Raw genomic sequence first — 19,597 nt, forward strand, 5'->3', positions numbered from 1 at the left:
AGCCTGTGAGCTAAGCTTGATACCTGGGGTGCGGGAGGTAGAAAGCGAGAACCAGCTCCCATGTGTTCTCTGACCTCCGCACGTGCACCGTTGCATACTTTCTTCCTGCTCATACGTGCAGAGTAAACAAAGCCAGTAAAGGCTAAAAATATTTTCAGAGGATATATTTACTAACCAGGGAAAACTCAAATATTGTATTTGGAAAAAAAAATCATAGGTTCACCTTCGGGAAGTAATATTTCCATTTCTTCAGCCTCACCGGCACTGATGTAATAAATCACCCTGTGACGGTTTTCTCTGGATGCTTCATGGTTCATTTGTTTTGGTGCCCTGTGTACTTTGGGCTACTTTGTGGGTTCTTTTTTCTCCCATCTTTCTTCACCCCTCTTCCTCCACCTTTACAACCACCTAACACTAGAGAGGAAGGAAAAAGGGATAGAGGGCAGAGGGAGCAGCATTATCATTAAGCTGCTTCCTGCTGGTCAGGGGTGTAGAGTTCCTTCAGGCAAGTTTGATCTCCACCGTCAGGATGTCTAATTTCTTCTTGTTTCTTCTTTGCAAATGACTACTTAACAAACCACGACCAACAGCAACCAATAATCTGCCAACAGCTCCCTGACCTAGAACCCCTGAGGACCTGAGGAGTCCCCAGAATTGCAAATGTCACACACTCACAGAAACTATCCGCAGCTCTCAAAGGCACACCCCTGCTAGGGCACAAGGCAAATTGTAGTGAGCTGTGCACAATGTGATGCGGCCTCACATCCCATACCTGGAATTAAAATGAAAACATATTGCTATTTCCGTGGTTTTAAAACAAACAAACAAACAAAATTCTCACTGCAACCCTGAAGTCTGTCTGTGCTTTTCTAAAGGAATGTAGTACAGGATAGGGAACAGTTGAGAAAGGGTAGAGAAAAAAAAATTGTGTTGCATTACAACAAAGAGGTTTTCTTTCTGCCTTTCTGCTGAGGTTACAGGGAGCATTCCTCCCACTTTTTTCGCAGGAGAAGTTCGGTGCGAACCTCCCAACAACAAGCTGGACAGGTTTTCCGGAACACTGAGCTACCTGGGGGACACCTACTTCCTGGACTATGAGCGGCTCCTGCTCCGAGGCTGCATCATCCGGAACACAGACTGGTGCTATGGCTTGGTGGTTTACACGGGTACGCTCCCTCAGTCAGACCCAGCCCATTAGAGCCCGCTCACTGTCCGCTGGGGCTAGTTCATCCTTAGGACTCAGGTACAACATCCAAGCATACGTCAGAACCATGGCTTGGTGCTCGATTGATGGGGAGGTGAAACACGTCACTGGATGGGAAATTTAAGAAGAAATCGAGGCGGGGGGAAGCGACTCTGCTCCAGGTGATGTGCTTGTGACTTACCAGTTCCACGTTTGCTCCAGGGTAGTTTTGTGTTTCAACACCATAAGGCATTCATGGGACTTTCCAGTGTATGCAGGACACAGGAGAGGGTTTCACCCAGAGAAACAGAATCATCGTAGGGAAGGTTACATGGTGACTCCTGTAAGAAGGGAGTGTTGGCTGTGTTCATTGTGGAAAAGGATTTAAACTATAACATGGAGACTTCATCAAGAGAAAAGTCCTACGTTAGCAGCCCATCTTGAGATGTCATTTAGAATCACAACCCACAATATGTAGTGAGAGGTGTTCTTGGCTTATGGCTTAGTTAGGAAAGAGCCTCTGTATCCCTCTGTACCCTGAGTAGCAGCAGACATTGATAACATTTTTTTTCTTTGCTGTCCCTGTAGATAATCAAGTTAAAAGGACTTAACTTTTTACTCAGTTTCAGAGGTGTTAGTCCAAGCCCTGTCACTTTAGACCCGTAGCAAGGCCAGCCATCAAAATGGGAATTCATGACAGGGCAAAGCTGACCATGGCACAGTGACTGAGATGCAGGACAAAGGAGGGGCCTTCAAGAACTGCCCCTAATAACCCAACTTAACTCAAAGAAGTTCCATACCTAATGTTTCTACTACCCCACAAGAGCGCCACCTACTGGAGACCAAGCTTCCAACAGATGAACTTTTAGATAACTTAAAATACAGGCTTTAACAACCATAACCACAGGAGGAAGAATTGAAAAGGTTTACTATAGAGAACATTCCTAAACTCAGATTTTTGGAGGTCTTTTCAAGAGCATCCACTCTTAAACATGGGGCTCCTAGTTCTCCTTCTGTGAGAAATACGGCTCCCACCTTGTGGAGACACTTAGGAGTGGAAGAAAACCCCAGCAGAGCTTTGTTCCTTGGCAATTAGTGTGGAGCGGCTGCTTCTAAGCTGCATAGTTTCAAATTCAAGCGATGTAGACTAGGGTTTCTTCACTGTGTGTCAGTGGTTACTCACACAGGAAAACCACTCCTAGAAAGGCCACTTGTTCCGCTGAAGGTTTTTCCCAAGCAGTAGCAGTAGTGCCATCATGGCTTCCTTCCCTTCTGGTTCCTGGTTTGTTAACACTAGCGATGAGCTCTGGGAGTCTGGGCAGGTCTCATATTGCACAGAGCATCATGGCACCTTCAGTACAAACTCGAGTGGTTACTCCTGATGTGCAGTGCTCAAGTCATGCCATGGTCTCTCTCAGTGCAAACTCGAGTGGTTACTCCTGATATGCAGTGCTCAAGTCATGCCATGGTCTCTCTCTCCTTGAAAGCCAGGGTGAGTAGGGTCAGTCTTTCTGAGGATTCTGGAAGGTATGGTCCCTGTAGCTGCCTCACTCTGCCTTGAACTTCTCAAAATCCCAGACCTGTAAAGGGTTAGAATGCTACTCACGTATGCTATGCTTTCCCAGTGTTTGCTCACAGGCCAGGAAAACCCAGCTACCCCCAACCCCGTGAGCACATTAGTGGCCCTCTTTCGTTAGAACACGTGTAAACAGGAGTCGGTGGTAAAAGGCCAGAGAAGTTCCTGCATACAGTTTATTCCCCCCTGTCTTATGAAGATCCCCTTTCAGATTGCTAGCGCTATCTCTAACCAGTGGTTTGCAGCTCCGTCCCATGGCCACAAAGGAAGGCTCCTTTGCTCACTGCATGTGCTGTCATAAAGGAATAAGGCAGCCATGTCTCAGAGCCATATCTCTCAGCCACAGAGAAGCCTCTCCCCAGCTTTTACCTCATGGGAGGAAAGCTCAGTTAGTGATACGTCCTTTCTTCCATTCTCAGGAACATTGACTCAGCAATAGGTTAAAGAAAACAAATACATCCTTTACAGAAAATTCCTGCACTAAGCTATATAAATCAGGTGGTGATAAGGGACCCTTCTGTGACTCTTGTTCTGACTCACCTCATGGAAAATCAAGACTTGGCTGAGGTGCTGGTGAGAGAGGAGTCGGTACGGACACTTCGTAGGGGACCTCTCTGTGTTGTTGTCGACTGCATTTCCATAAGAGGTTAGAATAACTGAACATAAAGGTATATGTCAACACACTCTGAAGCTCCAAGCATACTCAGGGATTGTAAAATCTGGATTCCTTCATTTTGCTTAGGGCCAGACACCAAACTAATGCAGAACAGTGGACGGTCCACCTTCAAACGAACGCACATAGATCATCTCATGAACGTCCTTGTGCTCTGGGTAAGTTAACCTTTCTTTGCATAGACGTACGTCCACAGGAGCAGTAGGCTCTTCCGAGTCAGAATGTCACAAGACGCTCTATGACCCCAAAAGCTAAGACATGAGCCAGGAAGGAGCAGATACAATGTACAATGTCTAGGTTACTCCTTCTGGTAAGACAATGACGACTAAGAAACAGTTGCCTTTGGTAAGTGGGACCAGAGTTGATCAAATAAAGATACTTTCTCATATCAGATTTGATTGTAACTGTAATAACGTGCCCTGTAGTCTAATAGAATGCCTTATTTAGTCCAATAGTTTTAAAGCTGCATTCCTCAGAGGAGTCTTAGAGTCTGCAGGAGACGGAAGACTGATAGGTTCCTCTGGCTTTGGCGGAGTTCCTGCTTCAAAGAGAGCAGCTTCTCACTATGCTGCTTTATAATATTTCAATTGGAAAAACGGGATCTGCTTAAACATCTGAAAATCACTAATAAAAGGAATCCTGAGGAAGGGAAAGGGGGTTATGTTTGTTTTGGGTTTTGTTTTTTGTTTGTTTGTTTGGGGTTTGGGGGGGCTGTGTTTTTGGTTTGGTTTTTTTTTTTTTGGTTGTTTGTTTTGTTTTTCTTTTTCCAGACAGGGTTTCTCAGTGTAGCCCTGGCCATCTTGGAACTCGCTCTGTAGACCAGGATGGCCTCAATCTCAGAGATCTGCCTGCCTCCAAAGTGTTGGGATTAAAGGTGTGTGCCACCACCAGCTGGCAGAAAAGAGATGGGTTTTTTGTTTTATTTTATTTTTTAGGTTTACATACATATACATTTTTAAAATAATATTCCCTGTCCTAACCTCTCCCCAGATCCTTCCTACCTCTCTACCCACCCAACTTGGTGCTCCTCCCTTATCTTTCAAAAAATAAAAATAAAGGAAAAGCAAACACAAATATCACAACAAATCAAAAAACTAATAGGAGAAAACTATAATTTAAAAATTCCCTACAAAAACTTACACATAAAAAGTACATGGAGGGCTGGGGATTTAGCTCAGTGGTAGAGCGCTTACCTAGCAAGCGCAAGGCCCTGGGTTCGGTCCCCAGCTCCGAAAAAAAAGAAAAAAAAAAGTACATGGAGTCATTTTGTGTTGGCCAACTATCCCTGGGTACAGGTCGTGCCCTGTGCGTGGTTGATATGCCCAGGGCATTCTGCTGGAGAAAAAAGAGGTTTTCCTTCTTAGAGTAAGTAGCAATTATAACTGCTTCTGGGTTAGGATGGACATTGTGTCCACTTCCCCTTCTCTGTGCCATGATTCTGTCTGGTTTGAACTTGTGCAGGTTGAGTGTGTGTGAGTGTGTGTGAGTGTGTGAGTGTGTGTGTGTGAGTGTGTGTGTGAGTGTGTGTGTGAGTGTGTGTGAGTGTGTGTGTGAGTGTGAGTGTGTGTGAGTGTGTGTGTGAGTGAGTGTGAGTGTGAGTGTGTGTGAGTGTGTGTGTGTGAGTGAGTGTGTGAGTGTGTGTGTGAGTGAGTGTGAGTGTATGGGTGTGGGTGTGAGTGTGGGTGTGAGTGTGTGAGTGTGTGTGTGAGTGTGTGTGAGTGTGTGTGTGTGTGTGTGTGTGAGTGTGTGTGTGTGTACATGCGCGCCGTCTCTGTTGTGTCTGGATGACACTGTTTCCTTGGGGTCATCCACCACCTCTGGCTCTTAAAATCTTTCTGCCTCCTCTCCTGCACAGATCCTTGAGCCTTGAGGCGAGCTGTTGGACAATGATATCCTATTTAGGGCTGAATGTTCCAGAGTCTCTCACTTTCTGGGTATTATCCAGCTGTTGCCTCTGTATTAATCCTTATCAACTGAAAGAAGTTTGGGGTTTTTTTAATTAATCATTTTATTTATTTACATTTCAAATGATATCCTCCCTCCCCGTGACACCTCCACAGCTCCCCATCCCATCCCCACGCTCCACACTCCCCTTTGCCTCTGTGAGGGTGCTCCTCCACCCACTTACCCACTCGTGCCTGTGCTCTAGCATCCTCTCTACTCCAGGGGATCAAACCCACACAGGACCAAGGGCCTCCCCTCCTCTTGATGTCAGACAAGGCCATCTTCTGCAACATATGTATCTGGAGCCATGGATCCATGTGTACTCTTTGAATGGTGGTTTAGTCCTGGGAGCTCTGGGTGGTCTGGTTAGTTGATATTGTTCTTCTTATGGGGTTGCAATCCCCTTCAGCTCCCTTAGTCCTTCCCCTAGCTCTTCCCTTGGGGTCCCCAGGCTCAGTCTGGTGGTTGGTTGCGAGCATCCACATCTGTATTGGTCAGGTGCTAGCAGAACCTCTCAGGGAACAGCCATACCAGGCTCCTGTCAGCAAGAGCTTCTTGACATCAGCAATAGTGTTGGGATTTAGTGTCTGCAAACGGGATGGGTCCCTAGGTAGGGCTGTCTCTGGATGGCCTTTACTTCAGTCTCTGTTCCAGTTTCTGTCCCTGTCTGTCCTTAGGACAGGAACATTTCTGGATTAAAAACTTCAAGACGGATATGTGGCCTCATACCATGACCAGGGACCATGCCAATCTACTGGAAGTGATTTCTACAGGCTCTGTCCACCCTTTGTTGCATATTTCTGCTAAAGTCATCCCTGTTGGGCCCTGGAAGCTTCTGCATTCCCTGGTATCTGGGACCCTCCAGTTGCTACCCCTAGTTCCCCATCCCCCCACTGCTATACATTTCTTTTTAATTTCCTGACCATCTATACTTCTCCCTCATCTCACCACACACATGACCTTGCCCACCCCCACCCCCTTTTCCTTCTCGCCTCCTCTCTCCCTTCCAGGATCCTCCCTCCCTCCTCCTCCTGTGGTTATATTGTTCTCCCTTCTAAGTAGGACCTAAGCATCCACGCTTTGGTCTTCCTTCTTCTTAAGCTCCGTATGGTTTGTGGGTTGTATCTTGGGTATTCTTAGCTTTTGGGCAAATATCCACTAATCAATGAGTACATACCATGTGTGTTCTTTTGTGACTGGATTACCTTATTCCAGATGATATTTTCTAGTTCCATCCATTTGCCTGGGAATTTCATGAAGTCATTGTTTTTAACAGTTGAGTAGTACTCCATTGTGTAAATGTACCACATTTTCTGTATCCATTCTTTTGTTGAGGGACATTTGGGTTCTTTCCAGCTTCTGGCTATTATAAATAAGGCCTCTATGAATATAGTGGAGCACGTGTCCTTGTTATATGTTGGAGCATATATCTTTTGGGTATATGCCCAAGAGAGGTATAGCTAGGTCTTCAGGTAGAACTATTTCCAATTTTCTGAGGAACCTCCAGACTGATTTTCAGTTTGCAGTCCTATCAGCAGTGGAGGAGTGTTTCTCTTTCTCCATATCCTCACCAACATCTGCTAACACCTGGTTTTTGATCTTAGCCATTCTGACTGATGTGAGGTGAAATCTCAGGGTTGTTTTGATTTGCATTTCCCTGATGACTAAGGATGTTGAATATTTCTTTAGGTGTTTCTCAGCCATTCGATATTCCTCAGCTGAGAATTCTTTGTTTAGCTCTGAACCCCATTTTATAATAGGGTGATTTGGCTCTCTGGAGTATAACTTCTTGAGTTCTTTGTATATTTTGGATATAAGCCCTCTATCAGTTGTAGGCTTGGTAAAGATCTTTTCCCAATCTGTTGGTTGCTATTTTGTCCTATTGACAGTGTCCTTTGATTTACAGAAGCTTTTTAATCTTATGAGGTCTCATTTGTCCATTGTTGATCTTAGAGCATAAGCCATTGGTGTTCTCTTCAGGAAATTTCCCCCTGTGCTGATATGTTCAAGGCTCTTCCCCACTTTCTCTTCTATTATATTCAGCGTATCTGGTTTTATGTGGAGGTCCTTAATCCACTTGGTCTTGAGCCTCGTACAAGGAGATAAAAGTGGATCAATTCAAATTCTTCTACATGCTGACCGGGGAATTGAACCAGCACCATTTGTTGAAAATGTTATCTTATTTTCCATTGGATGGTTTTGGCTTCTTTGTCAAAGATCAAGTGTCTATAGGTATGTGGGTTTATTTCCAGGTCTTCAGTTTTATTCCACTGATCTACCTGCCTGCCTCTGTACCAATACCAAGGGTTTTTTCACAATTGCTCTGTAGTACAGCTTGAGGTCAGGGATAGTGATTCCTCAAGCGGTTCTTTTATTGTTGAGAACAGTTTTCACTATCCTGGATTTTTTGTTATTCCACAAAGTTTGAATGTTGCTCTTTCTTCTCTGTGAAGAATTGAGTTGGAAATTGAATGGGTATTGAATCTGTATGGCCAGATTCAATCCTAATTGCATCTGATCCTAACGAGATCCTGAATGCATCTGATCTCATCTGAAAGAAGTTTTTATGAAGGATGAGTATACACAGCTCTATAGGAATAGCAATATGTGATTAGAGATTACTATATTACTGTGTTCCTTTGGTAGAATAGTAGTAGGTTTATGCCTAGGGACCATGACCTATCTAGTCCTGGGTTCTTGCCACTTTAGCAGTGTCAGACATGGGTTCCATAACAACTGTACCACTGTTGCTCCACTTTCCTGCAGGCTAGTGCTGTTGTAGGTCTTTGGTATGTAACAAGGTGATACTGATGATTACCTTTCTCCTCTGGTAGTATGCAAAGTACCTTCCAGCACCATGAATGCTAGCCAGTAGAGGAGAAGCTTCTAATTAACCTTTTTTAGACATCACATGTATTGGTGTTTTGCCTGTTTGTACATCTGTGTGAGAAGATCAGATTCTCTGGAACTGGAGTTACAGATGGTTGTGAGCTGCCATGTAGGGGTTAGGAATTGAACCTAGGTCCTCTGGAAGAGCACACCCGTCTCTTAACCTCTGAATCATGAGATGAAGCTTCTAGTTGGGCATTAACTTAATTTCTTGTGTTTGATGATGTAGTAAGTGGTGTCTTCAGCAATAGAGCTCAGGTTGTGGAGGGTAACCAATAGCCTTTCCAATAGCTTATGATGTGTGAGGTAATGTCTATGGGCCCCTTTGGCCAACACCTCAACAAGGTAACCCATTCTTGGCATTGGAGGTTTTATTTAGTGGCATAAGATATACAGTTGGGATATCTGTCTCCCTCATTATATGGTGACTCTATTGATATTCCTTTCAAATGTATATATATTTTAGGAAGCTTCTATAGTGGTAGGTTTCTATATAGCTTTTAAAATATAATTTATTTATTAGTTTACATCCCAAATGTTACCCCTGTCCCAGTACCCCCTTGAAGACTTCTTCCCCCATTCCCACTTCACCTCTGAAAAGGTAACCCCAGCATCCCCTCTCCCTGGAGCATCAAATCTCTACAGGATTAGGTGAATCTTCTACCACTGAGCCAGACAAGGCAGTCCTCTGCTACATATGGTCCAAGACCTCTGGCCAGCCTGTGTACACTCTTTGGTTGGTGACTTAGTCTCTGGGAGCTCCCATAGGCCTAGGTTAGTTGGTCTTCCTATGGGGTTGCCATCCCCTTCAGATCCCTCAGTCCTTCCCCTAACTCTTCTATCAGGGTCCCTGACTTCAGACCAATTCTTGGCTGTGACTATCTGCATCTGTCTCAGTCAGCTACTGGTAGAGCCTCTTAGAGGACAGCCATGCTTGGCTCCTGTCTGCAAGCACAAGATGGCATCAGTAATAGTTTCAGGATTTGCTGCCAGCTCCTGGGATGGATCCCAAGTTGGGCTGGTCACTGGTCAGCCATTCCTTTCAGTCTCTGTTCCATTTTTGTCCCTTCACTTCTTTTAGACAGGAACTCTGTGTGGCTTTCAGGAATGCCTCTAACATTAGTTATCTCTCCCCATCTTCCCACCTCTACCCATCCTTATTCTAGTTTCCCCTGTATTTGTTATAGTATATTCAGTTTCTCTTTCCCTGGAAGAGTCCTTCCTCCCTGCTGCCCCCTTACCTAACCTCTGTAGACGTTCCGATTGAAGCACACATCTAAAGCACACATCCACATAGAAGAAAAAACATACAATGCTTGTCTTTTGGGGTCTGGGTTTCCTCACTCAGCATGATTGTTTATAACTTTATCCATTTAACCTACAAACTCCATAATTTCATTTTTCTTAATAGCTGAATAATATTCCATTGTGCAAATGCACCACATTTTCATTATCTTTTCATTAGTTGATGGACATCAAGAATGTTTCCACTTTTGGTTATTATGAATAGAGCGTCAATAAGCATGTATGGAAAAGTATTTCTGTAGTAAGATGTAGAGTCCTTTTGCTAGATGCCCAAGAGTGGTGGCCAGAGCCTGTGATAGGCAGCTTTCATCTTCCTCAGGAACCTCTGCACTGACTCCCTTAGTGCCTGAACCGATTTGCACCCCACCAGGAATGAGGAAGTGTTTTACTTTCCCTGAACCCTTCCCAGCGTGGGCTATAAATATTTTAAATTTTGTATTTATTATTATTGTTGTTGTTGTTGTTGTTGTTGTTGTTGTTGTTGTTCCTTTATTTTGGACATTCTGGTTGGGGTAAGATGAAATCTCAGAGTACTTTTAATTTGGATTTTCTGATGGCTAAGAGTGTTCAACATTCTTTTTAAGTGATTCTGAGTTATTCATGTTTCATTTCGAAAGAACTCTGTTGAGTTTGATAGCCCATTTTTAAACTGGGTTTTCTGGGGGGGTTCGGTTGGGTTTGTTCAGATTGTTTTGTTGTCATTTGCATTTTGTCTTCTGCTTGTTTTTTATTTTGTTTTGTATATTCTAGATACTAACCCTCTGTCAGGTATATATTGGAACAGTTTTTTTTTTTTCATTCTGTAGGCTGCCTCCTTGCTTGAATGATGACTGGCATTTTAGGCTGTATGAAAGCTTTTCAGTTTCATGAGGTCCCATTAGTTAAGTGTTAACTGCAGGGCCTATTCAGGAACTCTTTTCCCGTGCCAATGAGTTTAAGCCTGTTCCTTACTTTCTCTTCTATCAGACTCAGGGTATCTTATTTACTGTTGAGTTCCTTGATCCACTTGAACTTGAACTTTATGCAGGGTGATGAACATGGATCTATTTGTATTCTACATTCTTCTGTCCAGTTAATCAGCACCATCTTCTGAAGATAGTGTCTTTTCTCCAGTGTGTGCTTTTGGCCTCTTTGTGAGTTGGTAGGTGTATGGAGTTGTCTGGGTCTTCAGTTTGGCTCCACTGACAATGTGTCTGTCTGTGTGCTGATGCCATTGGCTCCACTGACAGTGTGTCTGTCTGTGTGCTGATGCCATTGGCTCCACTGACAGTGTGTCTGTCTGTGTGCTGATGCCATTGGCTCCACTGACAGTGTGTCTGTCTGTGTGCTGATGCCATTGGCTCCACTGACAGTGTGTCTGTCTGTGTGCTGATGCCATTGGCTCCACTGACAGTGTGTCTGTCTGTGTGCTGATGCCATTGGCTCCACTGACAGTGTGTCTGTCTGTGTGCTGATGCCATTGGCTCCACTGACAGTGTGTCTGTCTGTGTGCTGATGCCATTGGCTCCACTGACAGTGTGTCTGTCTGTGTGCTGATGCCATTGGCTCCACTGACAGTGTGTCTGTCTGTGTGCTGATGCCATTGGCTCCACTGACAGTGTGTCTGTCTGTGTGCTGATGCCATTGGCTCCACTGACAGTGTGTCTGTCTGTGTGCTGATGCCATGCTGCTTTTATTATAACAGCTCTGTAGTATAGCTTGAGGCCAGGGGAATGCCTCTAGCAGTTCTTTTATTATTCAGGATTATTTCAGTTATACTGGCTTATGTGTATGTGTGTGTCTCTATGTGTTTCCATATGGCATCAAAGGTTTTTTTCAGTTTCTGTGAAGAATTGTGCTGGAGATTTGATGGGGATTACCTTGAATCTGTAGATTTCTTTCAGTACAATGAGCATTTTCATCTTTTTTTTCCTTTTTATTGGAAATAGATTCTTCTCTCACACAATTTATTCCAACCACAGTTTCCCCTCCCTCCACTCCTCCTATCCCCTCCCTGACTCCCCACTCCCCACCCCCAGAGCTACCACACCTCTGTTTCCTCTTCAGAAAAGGACAGGCCTCTAAGAGACAATAGACAAATGGAGCAAAACAAGACCTAGTAAGACAAGGCTACAGTCCTTATATGGAGGCTAGACAAAGCAACTCAGTGGGAGGAAGAGTCTCAAGACAAGACAGAAGAGTCAGAACTATAGCCTCTTACACTGCTGGGAGTCTCACAAAAACATGCAGATAACAGCCGCAGCATATATGTAAGGGACCTGGTGCTGCCCATGCAGGCCCAGTGCTTGCCATTTTAGTCTCTGAACCCATGTGAGTCCTGCCCAGTTGATTGGTAGACCATGTTCTCCTGGTGCCCTCCATCCCCTTTGATTCCTACAAGTCTTTCTTCTCCTCTTCTGTGGTGTTCCCTGATCTCTGAGAGAAGGGATCTAATGGAGACCTCCAGTTTAGACTCTTTCCATATAATATCTGTCTATGGGTCTGCCTTAGTTAGGGTTTTATTGCTGTGAACAGACACCATGATCAATGCAAGTTTCATAAAGGCAAGCAATTGAAGTCAAAGTCAGCACTCAGCACCCAGCACACCACGACTACGGGGTCTCCAGCTGCTGCCCTTGAGGAGCTGTAGCTTCAGTGGGCCCATGGCCTCCCTTCTACCTTCACCACATGCTGCACTGTTACACAACCGCCGTCTTCCTTCCCTCGCTATCAATTTCCCCAGCATCCTCCCCACAACTACACCAAAACCACACAACTCAGTGAGTTAAAGTGGCAGCCACTGCTGCCTCCCCGCCCCCGCCCCCACCCCCAACAGGGGTGCAGTGATTAAGAACTTGGCCTCTGGCTCTGTTTTGGAACCTGCTTCCCCTATTCAGTGTCTGAGTGACTTGAGGTAGAACATTGTTCCACTTTCAGTATCAAGATTCTCACCTGTCAGAGGTTTTCCTCAACATTAAACAACACGTAAAGCCCTTGGCACAGATCCTGTTAATTGGTACTTGGTGTGTTCTAGTTGTTGTTGGTACCTCCCTTCGATTCTCACAGATGGCTCCTGCTGGCCTGTCTTCACCCTGTGTAGCACTCTAGTGCCCACCCGCCCCCCATCTCCAAGGGAAACACCTATGAGAGCTAAGACCACAAAGGACAGATGAAGAAGTGTATTCAGACCTGCTATTCTGTTTTGTTTTCTATACAGATTTTCATGCTTCTAGGCGGAATGTGTTTTCTGCTGTCGATTGGACATGGCATTTGGGAGAGCAACAGAGGTTACCACTTCCAGGCATTTCTCCCATGGGAGCGCTATATTACTTCATCAGCTGCGAGCGCTGCCCTCGCTTTCTGGTCCTACTTCATAGTGCTCAACACCATGGTACCCATTTCCCTCTATGTCAGGTGGGCATCTTTGACCATCTCTGCACTCTTCCTGTTTTAGTAGTCAACTAGAGTATGAAATTTTAGAAAGCATGTGGTGTGTGCTCTCTCTTTTGAAAGACAAGAGCTTGCTATGTAGCCTAAGCTGACTTCAAACTTCAGATCCTCCTGCCTCGGCATCAGCACTGGGATTCTGGGCATGCTCCACCATTCCACCAAAGCTCACTATGTGCCCTTTAGCTCTTTTCTTTACACAGGCTTGGTGTGTGAAACACTAAGGCCTATCTAGAAGTTGCATAAATCTCTTTCATGTCTAGAACCCTGTGCTAGATATTATATGATTTATGTAAAAGGATAAGTGTACATCCCCTTAAGTAACCTGTAAGTGACTACATAAGACATGTAAGCACATGGAACAATTAGTAAAAGACACACAAACTTTTTGTTGCTTAACTATTCCAAACAGGCTCTCCATACCAATGAGATAGGTTCTAAACATTCACTCACATGTTATACAGAACTCAGAATACATTTTTCCCTTAAAAAAAAAAAAAGAATGGAAAATACATGTGGTAGTTTGAGTAAGAATGCTCCCTATAGGCACATTAATTTGAATACTTAATAGTATTAGGAGGTGTGGCCCTGTTGGAGTGGGCATGGCTTTATTAGAAGTTTGTCACTGGGAGTGGGCTTTGAGGTTTCAAAAGCCCATGGCAGACCCAGTGTCTCTTTTTCTCCCTGATGCTTGTGGATCAGGATGTATCTCTCAGCATCGGGGCCATGTCTGCCTACCTGCCGCCATGCTCCCCACCATGATGATAATGGACTGACCCTCTGAAACTGTAAGCCAGCCTGATTAAATGCTTTCTTTTACAAGTAGTCATTGTGTCTCTTCATAAAAATAAAACAGAAGGTATATGCTTTATGATCTGAGGTCCAAATCTATATTTGTACATGTTGTCTCTTTTTAAAAATGTATAACTTGACCCACGGATCCCGGCCCGCAGCAGCTCTCTGCTCCCAGACCCGGTGAGAGAGAAACCCAACCGCCTGGTCAGGTGGGCACTCCTGAGGCTGCAGAGCGGAAGAGACCACCAACACTGCTCACCCCTGCCCACATCCCTGGCCCAAGAGGAAACTGTATAAGGCCTTTGGGCTCCCGTGGGGGAGGGCCCAGGAGCGGCAGGACCCCGCCGGACCCTGAAAGAAACAGACCGGATAAACAGTTCTCTGCACCCAAATCCCGTGGGAGGGAGAGCTAAACCTTCAGAGAGGCGGACAAGCCTGGGAAACCAGAAGAGACTGCTCCCTGCACACACATCTCGGACGCCAGAGGAAAAAGCCAAAGACCATCTGGAACCCTGGTGCACTGAAGCTCCCGGAAGGGGCGGCACAGGTCTTCCTGGTTGCTGCCACTGCAGAGAGCCCGTGGGCAGCACCCCACGAGCGAACCTGAGCCTCGGGACCACAGGTAAGACCAACTTTTCTGCTGCAAGAAAGCTGCCTGGTGAACTCAAGACACAGGCCCACAGGAACAGCTGAAGACCTGTAGAGAGGAAAAACCACACGCCCGAAAGCAGAACACTCTGTCCCCATAACTGACTGAAAGAGAGGAAAACAGGTCTACAGCACTCCTGACACACAGGCTTATAGGACAGTCTAGCCACTGTCAGAAACAGCAGAACAAAGTAACACTAGAGATAATCTGATGGCGAGAGGCAAGCGCAGGAACCCAAGCAACAGAAACCAAGACTACATGCCATCATCGGAGCCCAATTCTCCCACCAAAACAAACATGGAATATCCAAACACACCAGAAAAGCAAGATCTAGTTTCAAAATCATATTTGATCATGATGCTGGAGGACTTCAAGAAAGACATGAACACACTTAGGGAAGCACAGGAAAACATTAATAAACAAGTAAAAGCCTACAGAGAGGAATCGCAAAAATCCCTGAAAGAATTCCAGGAAAACACAATCAAACAGTTGAAGGAATTAAAAATGGAAATAGAAGCAATCAAGAAAGAACACATGGAAACAACCCTGGATATAGAAAACCAAAAGAAGAGACAAGGAGCTGTAGATACAAGCTTCACCAACAGAATACAAGAGATGGAAGAGAGAATCTCAGGAGCAGAAGATTCCATAGAAATCATTGACTCAACTGTCAAAGATAATGTAAAGCGGAAAAAGCTACTGGTCCAAAACATACAGGAAATCCAGGACTCAATGAGAAGATCAAACCTAAGGATAATAGGTATAGAAGAGAGTGAAGACTCCCAGCTCAAAGGACCAGTAAATATCTTCAACAAAATCATAGAAGAAAACTTCCCTAACCTAAAAAAAGAGATACCCATAGACATACAAGAAGCCTACAGAACTCCAAATAGATTGGACCAGAAAAGAAACACCTCCCGTCACATAATTGTCAAAACACCAAACGCACAAAATAAAGAAAGAATATTAAAAGCAGTAAGGGAAAAAGGTCAAGTAACATATAAAGGGAGACCTATCAGAATCACACCAGACTTCTCGCCAGAAACTATGAAGGCCAGAAGATCCTGGACTGATGTCATACAGACACTAAGAGAACACAAATGCCAGCCCAGGTTACTGTATCCAGCAAAACTCTCAATTAACATTGATGGAGAAACCAAGATATTCCATGACAAAACCAAATTTACACAATATCTTTCTACAAATCCAGCACTACAAAGGATAATAAATGGTAAAGCCCAACATAAGGAGGCAAGCTATACCCTAGAAGAAGCAAGAAACTAATCGTCTTGGCAACAAAACAAAGAGAATGAAAGCACACAAACATAACCTCACATCCAAATATGAATATAACGGGAAGCAATAATCACTATTCCTTAATATCTCTCAATATCAATGGCCTCAACTCCCCAATAAAAAGACATAGATTAACAAACTGGATACGCAACGAGGACCCTGCATTCTGCTGCCTACAGGAAACACACCTCAGAGACAAAGACAGACACTACCTCAGAGTGAAAGGCTGGAAAACAACTTTCCAAGCAAATGGTCAGAAGAAGCAAGCTGGAGTAGCCATTCTAATATCAAATAAAATCAATTTCCAACTAAAAGTCATCAAAAAAGATAAGGAAGGACACTTCATATTCATCAAAGGAAAAATCAACCAAGATGAACTCTCAATCCTAAATATCTATGCCCCAAATACAAGGGCACCTACATACGTAAAAGAAACCTTACTAAAGCTCAAAACACACATTGCACCTCACACAATAATAGTGGGAGATTTCAACACCCCACTCTCATCAATGGACAGATCATGGAAACAGAAATTAAACAGTGATGTAGACAGACTAAGAGAAGTCATGAGCCAAATGGACTTAACGGATATTTATAGAACATTCTATCCTAAAGCAAAAGGATATACCTTCTTCTCAGCTCCTCATGGTACTTTCTCCAAAATTGACCATATAATTGGTCAAAAAACGGGCCTCAACAGGTACAGAAAGATAGAAATAATCCCATGCGTGCTATCGGACCACCACGGCCTAAAACTGGTCTTCAATAACAATAAGGGAAGAATGCCCACATATACGTGGAAATTGAACAATGCTCTACTCAATGATAACCTGGTCAAGGAAGAAATAAAGAAAGAAATTAAAAACTTTTTAGAATTTAATGAAAATGAAGATACAACATACTCAAACTTATGGGACACAATGAAAGCTGTGCTAAGAGGAAAACTCATAGCGCTGAGTGCCTGCAGAAAGAAACAGGAAAGAGCATATGTCAGCAGCTTGACAGCACACCTAAAAGCTCTAGAACAAAAAGAAGCAAATACACCCAGGAGGAGTAGAAGGCAGGAAATAATCAAACTCAGAGCTGAAATCAACCAAGTAGAAACAAAAAGGACCATAGAAAGAATCAACAGAACCAAAAGTTGGTTCTTTGAGAAAATCAACAAGATAGATAAACCCTTAGCCAGACTAACGAGAGGACACAGAGAGTGTGTCCAAATTAACAAAATCAGAAATGAAAAGGGAGACATAACTACAGATTCGGAGGAAATTCAAAAAATCATCAGATCTTACTATAAAAACCTATATTCAACAAAATTTGAAAATCTTCAGGAAATGGACAATTTCCTAGACAGATACCAGGTATCGAAGTTAAATCAGGAACAGATAAACCAGTTAAACAACCCCATAACTCCTAAGGAAATAGAAGCAGTCATTAAAGGTCTCCCAACCAAAAAGAGCCCAGGTCCAGACGGGTTTAGTGCAGAATTCTATCAAACCTTCATAGAAGACCTCATACCAATATTATCCAAACTATTCCACAAAATTGAAACAGATGGAGCCCTACCGAATTCCTTCTACGAAGCCACAATTACTCTTATACCTAAACCACACAAAGACACAACAAAGAAAGAGAACTTCAGACCAATTTCCCTTATGAATATCGATGCAAAAATACTCAATAAAATTCTGGCAAACCGAATTCAAGAGCACATCAAAACAATCATCCATCATGATCAAGTAGGCTTCATCCCAGGCATGCAGGGATGGTTTAATATACGGAAAACCATCAACGTGATCCATTATATAAACAAACTGAAAGAACAGAACCACATGATCATTTCATTAGATGCTGAGAAAGCATTTGACAAAATTCAACACCCCTTCATGATAAAAGTCCTGGAAAGAATAGGAATTCAAGGCCCATACCTAAACATAGTAAAAGCCATATACAGCAAACCAGTTGCTAACATTAAACTAAATGGAGAGAAACTTGAAGCAATCCCACTAAAATCAGGGACTAGACAAGGCTGCCCACTCTCTCCCTACTTATTCAATATAGTTCTTGAAGTTCTAGCCAGAGCAATCAGACAACAAAAGGAGATCAAAGGGATACAGATCGGAAAAGAAGAAGTCAAAATATCACTATTTGCAGATGACATGATAGTATATTTAAGTGATCCCAAAAGTTCCACCAGAGAACTACTAAAGCTGATAAACAACTTCAGCAAAGTGGCTGGGTATAAAATTAACTCAAATAAATCAGTTGCCTTCCTCTATACAAAAGAGAAACAAGCCGAGAAAGAAATTAGGGAAACGACACCCTTCATAATAGACCCAAATAATATAAAGTACCTCGGTGTGACTTTAACCAAGCAAGTAAAAGATCTGTACAATAAGAACTTCAAGACACTGAGGAAAGAAATTGAAGAAGACCTCAGAAGATGGAAAGATCTCCCATGCTCATGGATTGGCAGGATTAATATAGTAAAAATGGCCATTTTACCAAAAGCAATCTACAGATTCAATGCAATCCCCATCAAAATACCAATCCAATTCTTCAAAGAGTTAGACAGAACAATTTGCAAATTCATCTGGAATAACAAAAAACCCAGGATAGCTAAAGCTATCCTCAACAATAAAAGGACTTCAGGGGGAATCACTATCCCTGAACTCAAGCAGTATTACAGAGCAATAGTGATAAAAACTGCATGGTATTGGTACAGAGACAGACAGATAGACCAATGGAATAGAATTGAAGACCCAGAAATGAACCCACACACCTATGGTCACTTGATTTTTGACAAAGGAGCCAAAACCATCAAATGGAAAAAAGATAGCATTTTCAGCAAATGGTGCTGGTTCAACTGGAGGGCAACATGTAGAAGAATGCAGATCGATCCATGCTTATCACCCTGTACAAAGCTTAAGTCCAAGTGGATCAAGGACCTCCACATCAAACCAGACACACTCAAACTAATAGAAGAAAAACTAGGGAAGCATCTGGAACACATGGGCACTGGAAAAAATTTCCTGAACAAAACACAAATGGCTTATGCTCTAAGATCAAGAATCGACAAATGGGATCTCATAAAACTGCAAAGCTTCTGTAAGGCAAAGGACACTGTGGTTAGGACAAAACGGCAACCAACAGATTGGGAAAAGATCTTTACCAATCCTACAACAGATAGAGGCCTTATATCCAAAATATACAAAGAACTCAAGAAGTTAGACCGCAGGGAAACAAATAACCCTATTAAAAAATGGGGTTCAGAGCTAAACAAAGAATTCACAGCTGAGGAATGCCGAATGGCTGAGAAACACCTAAAGAAATGTTCAACATCTTTAGTCATAAGGGAAATGCAAATCAAAACAACCCTGAGATTTCACCTCACACCAGTGCGATTGGCTAAGATCAAAAACTCAGGTGACAGCAGATGCTGGCGAGGATGTGGAGAAAGAGGAACACTCCTCCATTGTTGGTGGGATTGCAGACTGGTAAAACCATTCTGGAAATCAGTCTGGAGGTTCCTCAGAAAATTGGACATTGAACTGCCTGAGGATCCAGCTATACCTCTCTTGGGCATATACCCAAAAGATGCCTCAACATATAAAAGAGACACGTGCTCCACTATGTTCATCGCAGCCTTATTTATAATAGCCAGAAAATGGAAAGAACCCAGATGCCCTTCAACAGAGGAATGGATACAGAAAATGTGGTACATCTACACAATGGAATATTACTCAGCTATCAAAAACAACGAGTTTATGAAATTCGTAGGCAAATGGTTGGAACTGGAAAATATCATCCTGAGTGAGCTAACCCAATCACAGAAAGACATACATGGTATGCACTCATTGA

At 43.4% G+C, this 19,597-nt stretch overlaps 1 protein-coding gene across 8 annotated transcripts in view; it reads left to right on the forward strand.

Annotated features, from left to right (window-relative positions):
• Positions 1–19,597, forward strand: part of Atp8b5 (ATPase, class I, type 8B, member 5) — a 119,998-nt gene that overhangs the window by 58,527 nt on the left and 41,874 nt on the right. For all 8 annotated transcript variants that reach the window (NM_001431282.1, NM_001431283.1, NM_001431284.1 and 5 more), the window contains 3 exon segments: positions 1,008–1,166; positions 3,502–3,590; positions 12,767–12,963. In NM_001431282.1, the coding sequence (NP_001418211.1) occupies positions 1,008–1,166; positions 3,502–3,590; positions 12,767–12,963 (445 nt within the window).

Source organism: Rattus norvegicus, chromosome 5 (assembly GCF_021556685.1).
Source record: "Rattus norvegicus strain SHRSP/BbbUtx chromosome 5, alternate assembly SHRSP_T2T, whole genome shotgun sequence".
In the NCBI taxonomy this organism is placed as follows: Eukaryota; Metazoa; Chordata; class Mammalia; order Rodentia; family Muridae; genus Rattus; species Rattus norvegicus.